The sequence below is a fragment of the Chlorocebus sabaeus genome, chromosome 21 (genome assembly GCF_047675955.1).
Source record: "Chlorocebus sabaeus isolate Y175 chromosome 21, mChlSab1.0.hap1, whole genome shotgun sequence".
Taxonomy (NCBI): Eukaryota; Metazoa; Chordata; class Mammalia; order Primates; family Cercopithecidae; genus Chlorocebus; species Chlorocebus sabaeus.
In genome coordinates this window covers 59408380-59419981 of record NC_132924.1, presented here as the reverse complement: position 1 = coordinate 59419981, position 11602 = coordinate 59408380, and the positions used below count along the sequence as shown (strand labels likewise).

The window sequence follows — 11602 nt, the reverse complement described above, 5'->3', positions numbered from 1 at the left end:
TTTTAGACCTTGTCAAGAAAGTGACTCCCGCTTGAGCCTTTGTCCTGAGATCTTGTTCTGAGAATGTTTCTTACAACTAGAGCTCTTATGTCCAGTATTAATGAGGAGGGAAGATCACACTCAGCTACCACCTCCAGCCACATGTTTCACTTTGCTCTTCCACCCCAAAGATATCAATGGTTATGGTTTTAGGCTAATAGTTCACTTAGAAGGTTTATATTTTTACCCCTGCACCGAAAAGAAGCAGTCCCTACTGTAAAGAAGGTTTGCCTTGATAACTGCTATTAATAAGTATTTGTTATATAGCAGGATGGAAGGCATATGAAATATCTGTTGAATCGATGTCTAATGAGCGAAGTGATGAATGAGAATGATTGTAGCTCAATGATGATAGCATTTTTATCATGTTTTTTCCAACATTTTCCCCTGCAGTAACTGTAATATTCATTTGCACCTAAAAGCCTATTTTGGGTCAAAAAATATGAGCCAAAGCTAAAGGGAAGCTGACCATCTGAGTACAAATTTATCTCTTGAGAAATCATGTTTTATGGTATGATGCGAAATTGTTTTGTTCTTTAAGATCACAATGATAATAATATTTATTTATATTCACCCCTGGAATGTAAGGGAAAGATGTAATCCTTACATATCTTTTCAGAAGAAGTTTCCCAGATCTCATGAGGCCACAATTTTGGATGCTCTCCCATAATGAGAAGAATCTACAAATTGCTCCTGTTCCCCTTTATTAGTCCATCAGAGTTCTCATTTAATCGTCATTTTTTCCATTTCATGCTTTCCAGATCTGAAAACCTTTCCAGTGGTGGCCTTTATGCATTCTAATGATAGTTAATTAGTTGTCTTTCATCTAGCCTTAGTTTCTCTCCCAAACTATATTAAAAGCCAATGATTGTAACAATTCTAATGATCTGATGTGATATTGGACAGATCAAGTCTGGTCCCAGAATAATGAATAAAAAAACAAGAATAAAAGGATATAATACTTTCTTACACTTGATTTCTTCGCTGTGCTTCCTAAACTTATGCAATATTGATTGACACTGGTGTGTGGTGTTGGGTTATCAAGGGCATGAGAACAGTGTCACTGAATTTACAATCAAATTGAGACTAAAGATGGTTGTACTAATAAAGATAATAAATTTGATATGTTTGCGTATGGTTTTTAACCTATGCTTTTAGATTATCTTTCCCACTCCTACAGTACAAACGAGATGGGATGTTAGCAGCCCATGGCTGAAATGAAAAACAGCATGGAATGAACAGGAGACGAGATGAATGAATGAAAAGATGAGTAATATATTTCTTTAGAAAAATATGCAAATATACATCTTTTTGCTTTTAACATGCTCTGTATTAATTTATACATATACATAGCATAAACATTTCACATAATTTGGGCAGAACTGTGCACAATTCTATAATAAGCTATTTTGTTTTCTTCAGCCACTACTATATTAGCATAATAACATCTAAAATGTTTTAGCAATATATTATCACATTTGTACTAGAGCTGCCAGAAATACTCTGTTTTCCATGCTTGTAAACAAAAATAGAACAACATTACATAACACTGTGATTGGAAAAATACCTTCTTTTCAATTCCCCCCTTACACTCAGTAAAGGAGACTTAAACTACTTTAGTATCCAAAATTCACTTTCTCTGTAGAAATATAATTTTCTCTGGGTGCACTAAATATGTAACCATAACAAATCAATTTATTATCTTTCCACAACTAAATCACTTCTGAAAGGCAGTGGCAAAATATGACACAGATGAGACTGGAGATTTGGAGGGTTTCAATGTACTTCCTCATTTAGTGTACAAATTAAATAATGGTAACTCTGATTACTGTTGCAAATTCACAAACTAATTTCAGGTGCCATTAATGATACTAGTTTATTCAGGATTGTCAAAAATCTTATACTGGGAAGTAAAGAGAGATATGGGAATACAATACTGGATTTTAATGAGAACCGTTAAACATGAATTAATTTATGGTTAAATTTGTAGCAGCTAATTTTTTTCCCCCTCCTATTTTGGTAATAACAAGAAACAAGAGGTCAACCACAAAATGATTTATAATTAGCCCTCCTGAATCTTCCTGGAAAAAAACTGAGATCTTGTTAAGCTTTGAAGCTGGGTAGAAAGCAGTTAATGGACTTATGTGGAGTCTTTTAATTACCAATTTTCAACAAATTTATCTCTTACTGTTAGATAGCACCCAAGGGCAAGAGGTAATCTGCTTTATAAACCTTGGAGTAATTTGCTTTATAAATCCTGGAGTTTAGGAAAGTGGAAAACTCTCTTTAAAGAGAGTATTGTCTTCCACTAAGAATTATATTTTTGGCAGTTTTGTAAAAATTTTTAGTGATAGATTTTTTTGTGACCTCTCAGTTTATAAATGTCAGCAACTAAAGTACATTCAACATTAAGACCAATTCTTTACAACAGCTAGGGCCTGCCCAATGGACAGGATTATCCAAAACCAAGTTGAGCATGTAATGTTTCCAGCAAATTGACTCTAAATTTCTTTTGCATTCAAAGCATACATCTTCCTGCCAAATGCAGGTATTTTTCTTCACATATTTAGTAATCTCTCTATTAGAAAGCCACTTTGTCTTGCAGAGGTCACGTAGTTCATGTGGTTTACATTGTAAGGATGGTAAAACATCTCAGTAACATCAGAATTGACTGAAATTAAAAAAAATAAAAATCAGATCCATAGCCAAATACAGAAATATTCTAATTCAAAATCCAGAGTTAAAAAGAAAAATATTGACAATGATTTTAATTTTTCAAAGTTATAAATGGCTCAAAATTGACAAGGAGCACCCTGTATCTGAACTAGGTCAATTTCATTGTTTTTTCTTTGATACTTTGCTTGCACTACTGTGACATTTGCATCTCAGTCCTGGATGAATGATGGAGTTCACAAGTTGCAGTGGGAGATTCCATTCCTAGACTGTCTCCCAAAGCAATAGTACCAAGATTAACTTTCTTCAAATTTACTATGGACAAATTCACTGAATAATTCTTCACAAATGATATGTTCGGTTCCTGGGAGGATGGAGAACACTTTAAACACATGGTGTTTCTCCCAGGAAATGATGGCTCAGTGATCACGATGCAGTGTTTGCTTCACATTCAAGCGGATGTTTCTTGCTCTATGATATTCAAAGGGATGATCTCAATACTCTCCTCGCCTTGGTTGTTGGCTGGTTCATTCCTCGGCTCCTGATGGCAGATGTAAACCGGGATGTCGCCGGCCTCCGCCGCAGCTGCAGCGCGAGCCGAGCGGTTGGAGGGGCGCCTCCCCCAGCGCTGGTTCCATTGAATTTTGAATTGGACCCATTGGCGCTTCACGGTGGTCTGGACCTGGAAGAGAAAAAGCAGCCTGGTTTTTATATGATAGTCAGAAACGATCCATGCAAAGTTTATGAACCTCATTCTTAGAGCTTATCAGATGTTAAAGAAAGTTTAAATTGTAATTCTGATCTAAAGGGCTGGGCTGTGTATGCTGTGGCCACAGAATATACTTGGAAGAAGAATTTGCAAATGGAAGAACTGAGTTACTTGCCTAAATTACCCCTGACAAGGTTGTTTGCTAGTTTTAAGAACAGGTTTCTTTCGCTTTCATATCTAGTGAATAAAAGTTGATTTGGTTTACCAGGTAATGTGGTATGCATGTCATAATAGGGAGAAAGGTTGATAAAACTTTTTATATGCTACCATCCCTGATAAGGCAGAAGTTTTTATTTAAGTGTGCACATGAAAAATATATATGTAAACCATAGCACAGTTCTGGATTTTATGATAACAGCCTCATACCGTGAACTTTTCCTTGTCCGACATGACTTGAGAGCGGGTATGCCAGACACACCTCTGGTTAATGCCATGACAACTTCTTAAGAATAAGATTTCAATCTCTTTCTTTTGAAAGACTTCTAAAACGTAAATAAACTTTCCGGACTTGTTTTATAAATACAATAAATTATATATTGAACACAAGAGGTGAATGTTAACATCAGAAAGCTCTAAATATGAAAAATATAATAACCACAACTGAAAACAGTATCACAGACAGTGAATTTGCTTGTCTAGCTCTGCTTTTTATAGAACCAAATTCAACTTAGTAGATAAGTTCCTCCTTCCTGTTGTCTCCAAAATTCTTGCTTTTCTCTATAGCTGAACAAAACTAAAAAAGAGATTATTGCAATAATCTCTATTTTGTGTTTCTGAGTTTCTATTGCTTTGTACATATGACAAGCTTACCTAAAAATATTTGCATCAATTTATTAATACATCCTTAGTTCATTCTGCTGCCAAACTCACATATGACAGCTAGACACATGAGAGAGAAACTGGGGAATATATAATGTGAAATAAATCATGAAAACTACTTGATCATGGAGAATCATTTTATCTACTTTACATTTGTACAAATCTGAAAGATGAGAAAAATGACAGCAAAACCGATTACTGTTATAAAATTGTATGTATAATATAAGGCTGAATGGTTCTGTGGCAAATATACTTTTTTTCTGTATCTAGTAGAGTAACAGTCTCCTCTGAGAATTATATTGTTCAGATATTTTTAAAGATTTTACTCAGGGAAAGACAAAGTCAAATGATTCCTCAAAAAGCAACTAAACGGAGTACAGAAGTTGTAGCTGGAGAAGTTTATCTTCACATAGCACAGCAACCGTAAGGTTTGAGGTGACAAATGGCAATCAGAATTATTTAGCAAGCTGATAGTTTGGAATAGTAGACTTTTCAGATTATGGAGGCAACACATCCTGAGTTTTGTTTTGCTTTGTTTTGGAGGTAATGAGTGCTTGCATGCAGGGTACTTTATATCTAAAGTGATTTAAAACAGACAAAGACAAAAACTTTAAGTGCTAAGGAATAAGGTGGGCCATGCAGCTAAAAGTTGTATTGAAAAAAGCCACACAGGAACAAAAGATAGAATAACAAGTTTCAGCTGTTCATTGAGTGTTTACTATGTACATAAGTATGTGATCTGTATTAACTTATTTAATCCTCACAACAGCCCTATGGGAAGGGCACTATTATCTTCACTTTACGGATGGGGCACTGAGGTTACTCAATGTGTCCAAAATCATATAGCTAGAATGTGGCAAAGCCACAGTACCAAGCAGAGCCTGGCTTTATTTGGATGGTACCATTACCGTAGCTTCAAATGCCAGGGTTATAATCTAGGAACCATCAAATGCCCCACTGAGAAACTGGGAAATATACAGGTTTAGCACGTTTTTGGAGAAACAATGTCTCCAGTCAAAGGAAGCTGAGAGGCCGGGCGTGGTGGCTCACACCTGTAATCCCAGCACTTTGGGAAGCCGAGGTGGGTGGATCACGAGGTCAGGAGATCTAGACCATGCTGGCTAACACAGCGAAACCCCGTCTCTACTAATAATACAAAAAATTAGCCGGGCGTGGGGGCGGGTGCCTGCTGTCCCAGCTACTCAAGAGGCTGGGGCAGGAGAATGGCGTGAACCTGGGAGGCGGAGCTTGCAGTGAGCCCAGATTGCGCCACTGCACTCCAGCCTGGGGGAAAGAGCGAGACTCCGTCTCAAAAAAAAAAAAAAAAAAAAAAAAGGGAAGCTGATAATTTCCACTAATTCAGTATCTCTTAAATACCAAGATTTTCCTTGTAGCTGAAACTTACACATATATTTACAAGTATCCAAGCAGGCAGTTACGAGTTTAGAGTTAGTTTGCAAAAGGATCCAGCATGAAAAACAGGTCTTTTATTTCTCACCTGTCCTTTTAAAATAACTCCCATCAGAGTATCCATTTATATTAATAAAGTACACAGCCCAGCATGGGGCCAAACGGTTTGATTTCTATTTTAATTTTTTAAAGTTATTATTACAGAAAGGATCACGGCCTTCTCTAATCGCATCTAAAATTATAACCTATCCTTTTGTGTGGAGACGGCAACCAGTTTTGATTTGTAAACTATTCATGTAATAACAGGCCCTTAGCAGCATATAAAAGACACCTAAAGAATTATAGACTAATAAGGGCAATTATCTCCTACAATATCACAGGTTGAGCCTGATGCTGCTCCGATGACAAGAATAAGGGCATTTAATCTGAAAAACAAAATAAAACAAAACAGGGAGAGTTTTGTTGCTCCTGAAAATAAAAGAAATGTTATTAGTTGTAAATGGGATAAATGTAACAACAACAAAAAGATTTGAATTATATAAATTCATCACTCACTAAAAAAGCAACACACATTTTACATTTTTTCCTAATTATATCCATTTATGTATTGCCAACTTAAAGAAGTAGAGTCCTGGTCTTACAGTTTGAAGACATAACTATTACATCTGGCTCTATTAGTAAGCTTTGCAAAGTTGGTATGTTTAGGTCTCAGTTCCTACATTTGTACAAAACAAAATAAGGTTAGAGTCTTCATGGTTGGATTTGAACGTTTTTGTCTTTCACCTTTCTTTTCCTGAGTTCATTATAAGCACCTACTATAGTTACGTGCTGCAGAATGGAAGGTGAGGTTTACCCTAGGAGTTTTCATCCAATGAATGCAAAGATTGTAATGCCTACTCCTTCACACTGTCACCACAATCTAACAGACCTGCTGCAATCTGAGCTTAAGATTTAGAAATCATGATTTAAAAAAAAAAAAAAAAATTTAAATTCCCTGGAAGTTAAAAAGTAATTGCACACCTTTTTTTTGTTTGTTTGTTTGGTGTTTTTTTCTTTTTTTTTGAGATGGAGTCTCACTCTGTCTCCCAGGCTGGAGTGCAGTGGCACGAGCTCAGCTCACTGCAAGCTCCGCATCCTGGATTCAAGCGATTCTCCTGCCTCAGCCTCCCAAGTAGCTGGGACTACAGGCGCCTGCCACCACGCCCAGATAATTTTTTTTGTATTTTTTTTTTTTTTAGTAGAGATGGCGTTTCACCATGTTAGCCAGGAGGGTCTCAATCTCTTGACCTTGTGATCTACCCACCTCGGCCTCCTAAAGTGCTGGGCTTATAGGCGTGAGCCACCACGCCTGGCCTAGATGATTTTATATGACTTCTGAAAGCCAGATTCCTATTAAGTCCTATTAATTAGATGCTAAGGGATACTTGTGAATATTATTTACAAAGTTGTTGCCAACATTCTTTTCAGCCTTTTGGAGGCCATAGTGGCAATATCTCTACTGGTCTCTGATTTTATCTTACAAAGTCTATATGCTCTATAATTAAATTATTAATTTATCTATAATTTATAATTAAGTACATGATCAGGGCTTTTTGATTCCCATTCATTATCTGTTTTCCTATGTTTGGGGAAGATTCCTTGTTCTAAAAGATAACAATACATAAGTATCATTTATAATAAGGGTAAACTTTTTGAAAACATTTAACCTTTGTATTTCTTAATTTTCTTAAATAAAATTTCCCACATCTCCCCAATTCATTAAGTCAAGGTCATCCACTGCTTGAAACACAAGTATGATTGTGTCTAGAATTGTGGTTCTTGAAGTGTAGTCTCTGGGTCAGCAGCATCAGTATCACCTAGGAACTTGGTTAGAAATGCAGATTCTCAAACCCCACCCCAGACCTACTGAATAGGAAACTCTGCTGCTAGGGTCAAGCAATCTCTGGTTTCACAAATCTTCCAGGTGATTCTGATGTACACTCAAGTTTGAGAATACTGGTCTAGACCAAAGAAAATTATTGCTTAGCTTTGAGACTATGAGTCTCAAAGCTGACTTTCTTATATCTCTAGAAAGATATTGTATTGAAAATCAGGCTTTATTGAGTGGAGAATTTCTAAACAGAAAAAAACTTCTCTTTGCATATCTTGTGAAAATCTTACTGGTCTGCAGATAGTATTTTACTAAAAGCTACAGGGTAGAAAACATGTAGAATATGATATAGGTAGAGACCCTCACAGACAGGAAGGGGAAGTGGTGAGTGCACAGCCCTAAGAGGCCTGAGAGGAAGAGGAGAGAAAGACAGTTGCACAAATGGCCTTACATTTCTCCTTCATGGTGGGAGTACCTGGGAAAATGGGGAGAAGAAATCAAGCAAGAGATAATTTGCTTTCTTAGGAACACTCCATTGTATCAAGTTTTTCTTTTCGATTCGAAAGCAGAGTCTTGAAAATAGCTAGCCCTGAAAAGAAACTCCACATTTGCCGCTGGCACTATGTCCAACAGCAGAGCAGCAACGGCTATGGCATGTAAGGAAGATAGATTCACAGGCTCTATATGGTGTGAAGAAAGGAGCTGGAGTTCCAGGCTCCTCAGGTGGCTTGGTGGAAAGAACTCGTGAATCAGAATAGGGCTGTGGCTTCATCAAGGAGGCCACAGAGTGAAAAGACCTCTTGAGTGCTTAGTAGTAAGGGGAACCAGTGTGAACTTCAACAGTGGGTGCCGGCATTATAACTTGGCAGCCAGTTGCTCTTTTGGACAAAGGCTTTTTGAATTTACTGAATATTTTCTGCAAAGAGACTGCTGTAAACCACTAGAAACTGGTGGAATAGCCTCTTGAAAGCAGGATAAGCTACAGGAAATAAACAAAATTTTAGCTTTTGCACACTCCAATTTGTGACAGTTAAATGGAGATGTTTCTCATCATGCTACTTTCATCTATAAACTATTTTATCCACGATGTACAGAGAATAGCAAGACACAAGAAAAGGGAGAAAATCCAGTGTGTTGTTAGAACTTTCATTTCTAAGCTACTTCTTGGAAACAAATTGTGCATTTTTTTATAGCTGCAATCATCTCTTTCAGGTCTTTTAGATACCTAATAATTTATTGATATGTTTGGATAATCAATGTCTACTCACTTGGAAGAGTCATTGTAGGAAATGCTTGATACATATGCATGCTCTATGGTCACCTCCTGATTCCTGTTACTTTAATTCTTCACATTCCTTTCCTGCTTCTAGTCTACCCACTGACTCTCTATATGATTCATTTTCATAATGATCATTTCACCGATAACATACCAATCATGAATCAAAATTCAAAAATGAAATAATCATTTCATTGATAACATACCAATCATAATCAACATTAAATTGCACATAACACAATGTGATGTGATCTCATTATCACATTGAGTTAGCCCCCTAGATTTCTGCTAAAACTCAGTATTCAGTCAGGCATCGTCCCATCACAGCCCTATCTTAGATGCAGCTGGAAATAACTTCCCGCATGTGTGAGTGCCCTGCCTGTGTTCAATGTTGTAAGGTGACGCATTCACAGAATGCCCAGCTGAGACTCAGATGCCTAAAATCCATGGACCTGTGATATTACATTTGGCACAGCACACAATTTCTACATTATTAGAAATGTCACACTTGTACCTTCCCCCAGTAACGGGATCTTAATGAAAATGGAAATGGTTTCTTTACTTCAAAATCAGAGATAACATACACTCAAATGAACTTGAGACATTCAATTGCTAGGGTACCCCTGGGTTTTCTTTCTATGTCCGACACTTCCAATGACAGTATCATAGCTAAGACGCAATAAATATTGTGATATTTTTACAAATGCATGCAATCCTCTTGTGTTTTTCCAGGTATGCCCCACAGAGCTTGATTTCTTATATCAGCTCTATTTTGATATTATTTTAGATGAAAAAGTTTATTTTGCATGCCACCTGAAACAACCCAAAAGGCATGGATATACATTTACAGAAATTGATATAAACATGGGGTGACTTATGCCCTTCTCATTTATTAGCTTTTATCATTCTAAAAAATATTAAAATTCTAAAAATATTGCCACTCTAATAGCTGGCAATGGAAGGATGTCTTTTCATTTATATTCTAGGCCCTTAGTCTAGCCCTTAGCAATAGTAAATGCACAATGTATTTTTGTTGAAGGAAAGAATGAGTTGGTAGATGAATTGATGAAGAAAGGAAGGAATAAAATGTAATAATTAAAATGAATAGGAACAATGAAAACTTTGTCATGTTGGGGTTGGAAACAGGTATGAACAGGTCACAGAACAGCAAAATATTGTAGGTGCTCACTAAATATTATTTAACTTAGAAAAAGGAATAGGGAAAAATTATCAACTGACAATGGTTAGAAACATTTCTAATTACTAATAGGAAAGTAATATATTGATGTCTTGGCAAAATGTGATTTGCCTTGTATGGAATTATTCTTAATAGGAATTGATTTAAAATGTTCGAATATGCATGGGCATTAAAAGTTGTGTGGTTCTAGAAAAAGTATACTAACATAGCTCCAGGAAGGAATTATAGATATAGGTAAGTTAATTGGGACTTAGTCAATTTAATTCAAAATCAGGAAATCTGTGTTCCAGTCTGGGTTATAACCATAACTGCATTTGTGACATTGGGCAAATCACATGATCTTTCTGGAGTTTAGATTTCTTCCCTGAAAAATGAGGAAGATTTTGAATCATGTTCCCTAGAACTCTGGAAGTTCTTTGGAAGGACGTCTGGAGCTATAGAAGCTCCACTTTTATGTTTTATAGATTTGGCTCCCAGGAAAGATTTGGTTGGAAGAAAGGGTAACTCTGGCTAAAAACGCCCTGAGAACAGAATGGATCAGCCTTATGGCTCTCTAGATTTTACTGATCTAAATATTCGCATTGTAGATTATTTGAGAAACCTTTTTGAATCTTAACTTCAGGGTGATTTACAAACTCTGAATAAGTAGTAGGGCGCTAGCACCAAGCAACTGGAAAAGAAGGTAGGAACTAGTACAAACCGAATGGAGATTGTCTGCCCTAATTAGGGCTTGGGTCTTCCAAAGGGAATAGGCATATGACTTCTCTTTCTAATGGCATCCAGAATAGCTTTCACTATTGCTGCTAAGGGTGCTGATCTGTTCAAGATACAACCCGAGGAAATTAGCTGACTGTCTAAATCATAGTTACCATTGTACTACACATCCATAGAAAAGATTGAGCTTGGAGTAGTGGAAAAAACATAATGTTGCTAATCACAAAACCCTATGAGGTCAACTGTAGAAGTGAGATGAAATGAAATGTGCATGGAGGCCCTTTGGAAAAAATGCTGCCTTTACATAAATAAGTGATAGTATTACAAGAAATGCATGCTTACCTCATTGTTGCAGAAGCAGTAGATGGTCGCAACAAAGAAGCCCTAAAAAGGGAAGGAAAAAATACAGTTCAAGTTATTTTTGTGCTCATTTTGTTGTTTAGTAAACAATATGATAGACTGCCCAGAGAAGGCTTGATGAAGGAGAAAAAGCAAGAAAAAGAATTATCTACCATTCATAGTCAGTGCTGCACTATAAGAATATTCCATTAGAAATATATTTTTTCTTGTTAGGATTCCACTGTTTGGCTAAAAGGACAGCTCTAGTAAATCTAATTAATATTTTGCTCCCTTTAACATGGAGATTTATAGCAGCATATGCTGATTATGGTGAATTTGAAAAAAACACTACGCTTAGAAAATTTAAAAATGGAGACCTTGTAGAATTCAGTAGAGGGATCTTTTACAAGGACAAGTGTCACAGTGGATGGCTGTGGGTCTGTGTCCTGTGTTGTCACGGTGAACTAGTGCAGTACCGTACCCACTGCTAAGTTC

At 36.5% G+C, this 11602-nt stretch overlaps 1 protein-coding gene across 1 annotated transcript in view; it reads right to left on the bottom strand.

The window, feature by feature from the left end:
- Nucleotides 1-1294: 1294 nt before the first annotated feature.
- The window catches only part of CALCR (calcitonin receptor), a 152079-nt gene continuing 141771 nt past the window's right edge, over nucleotides 1295-11602 (bottom strand). Inside the window, exons 13-14 of the mRNA XM_007982144.3 lie at nucleotides 11111-11152; nucleotides 1295-3394 (exon numbers count right to left, since the gene is read on the bottom strand). Of these exons, the coding sequence (XP_007980335.3) occupies nucleotides 3164-3394; nucleotides 11111-11152 (273 nt within the window). The 3' untranslated portion in view covers nucleotides 1295-3163. The remainder of the gene's footprint in view (nucleotides 3395-11110; nucleotides 11153-11602) is intronic.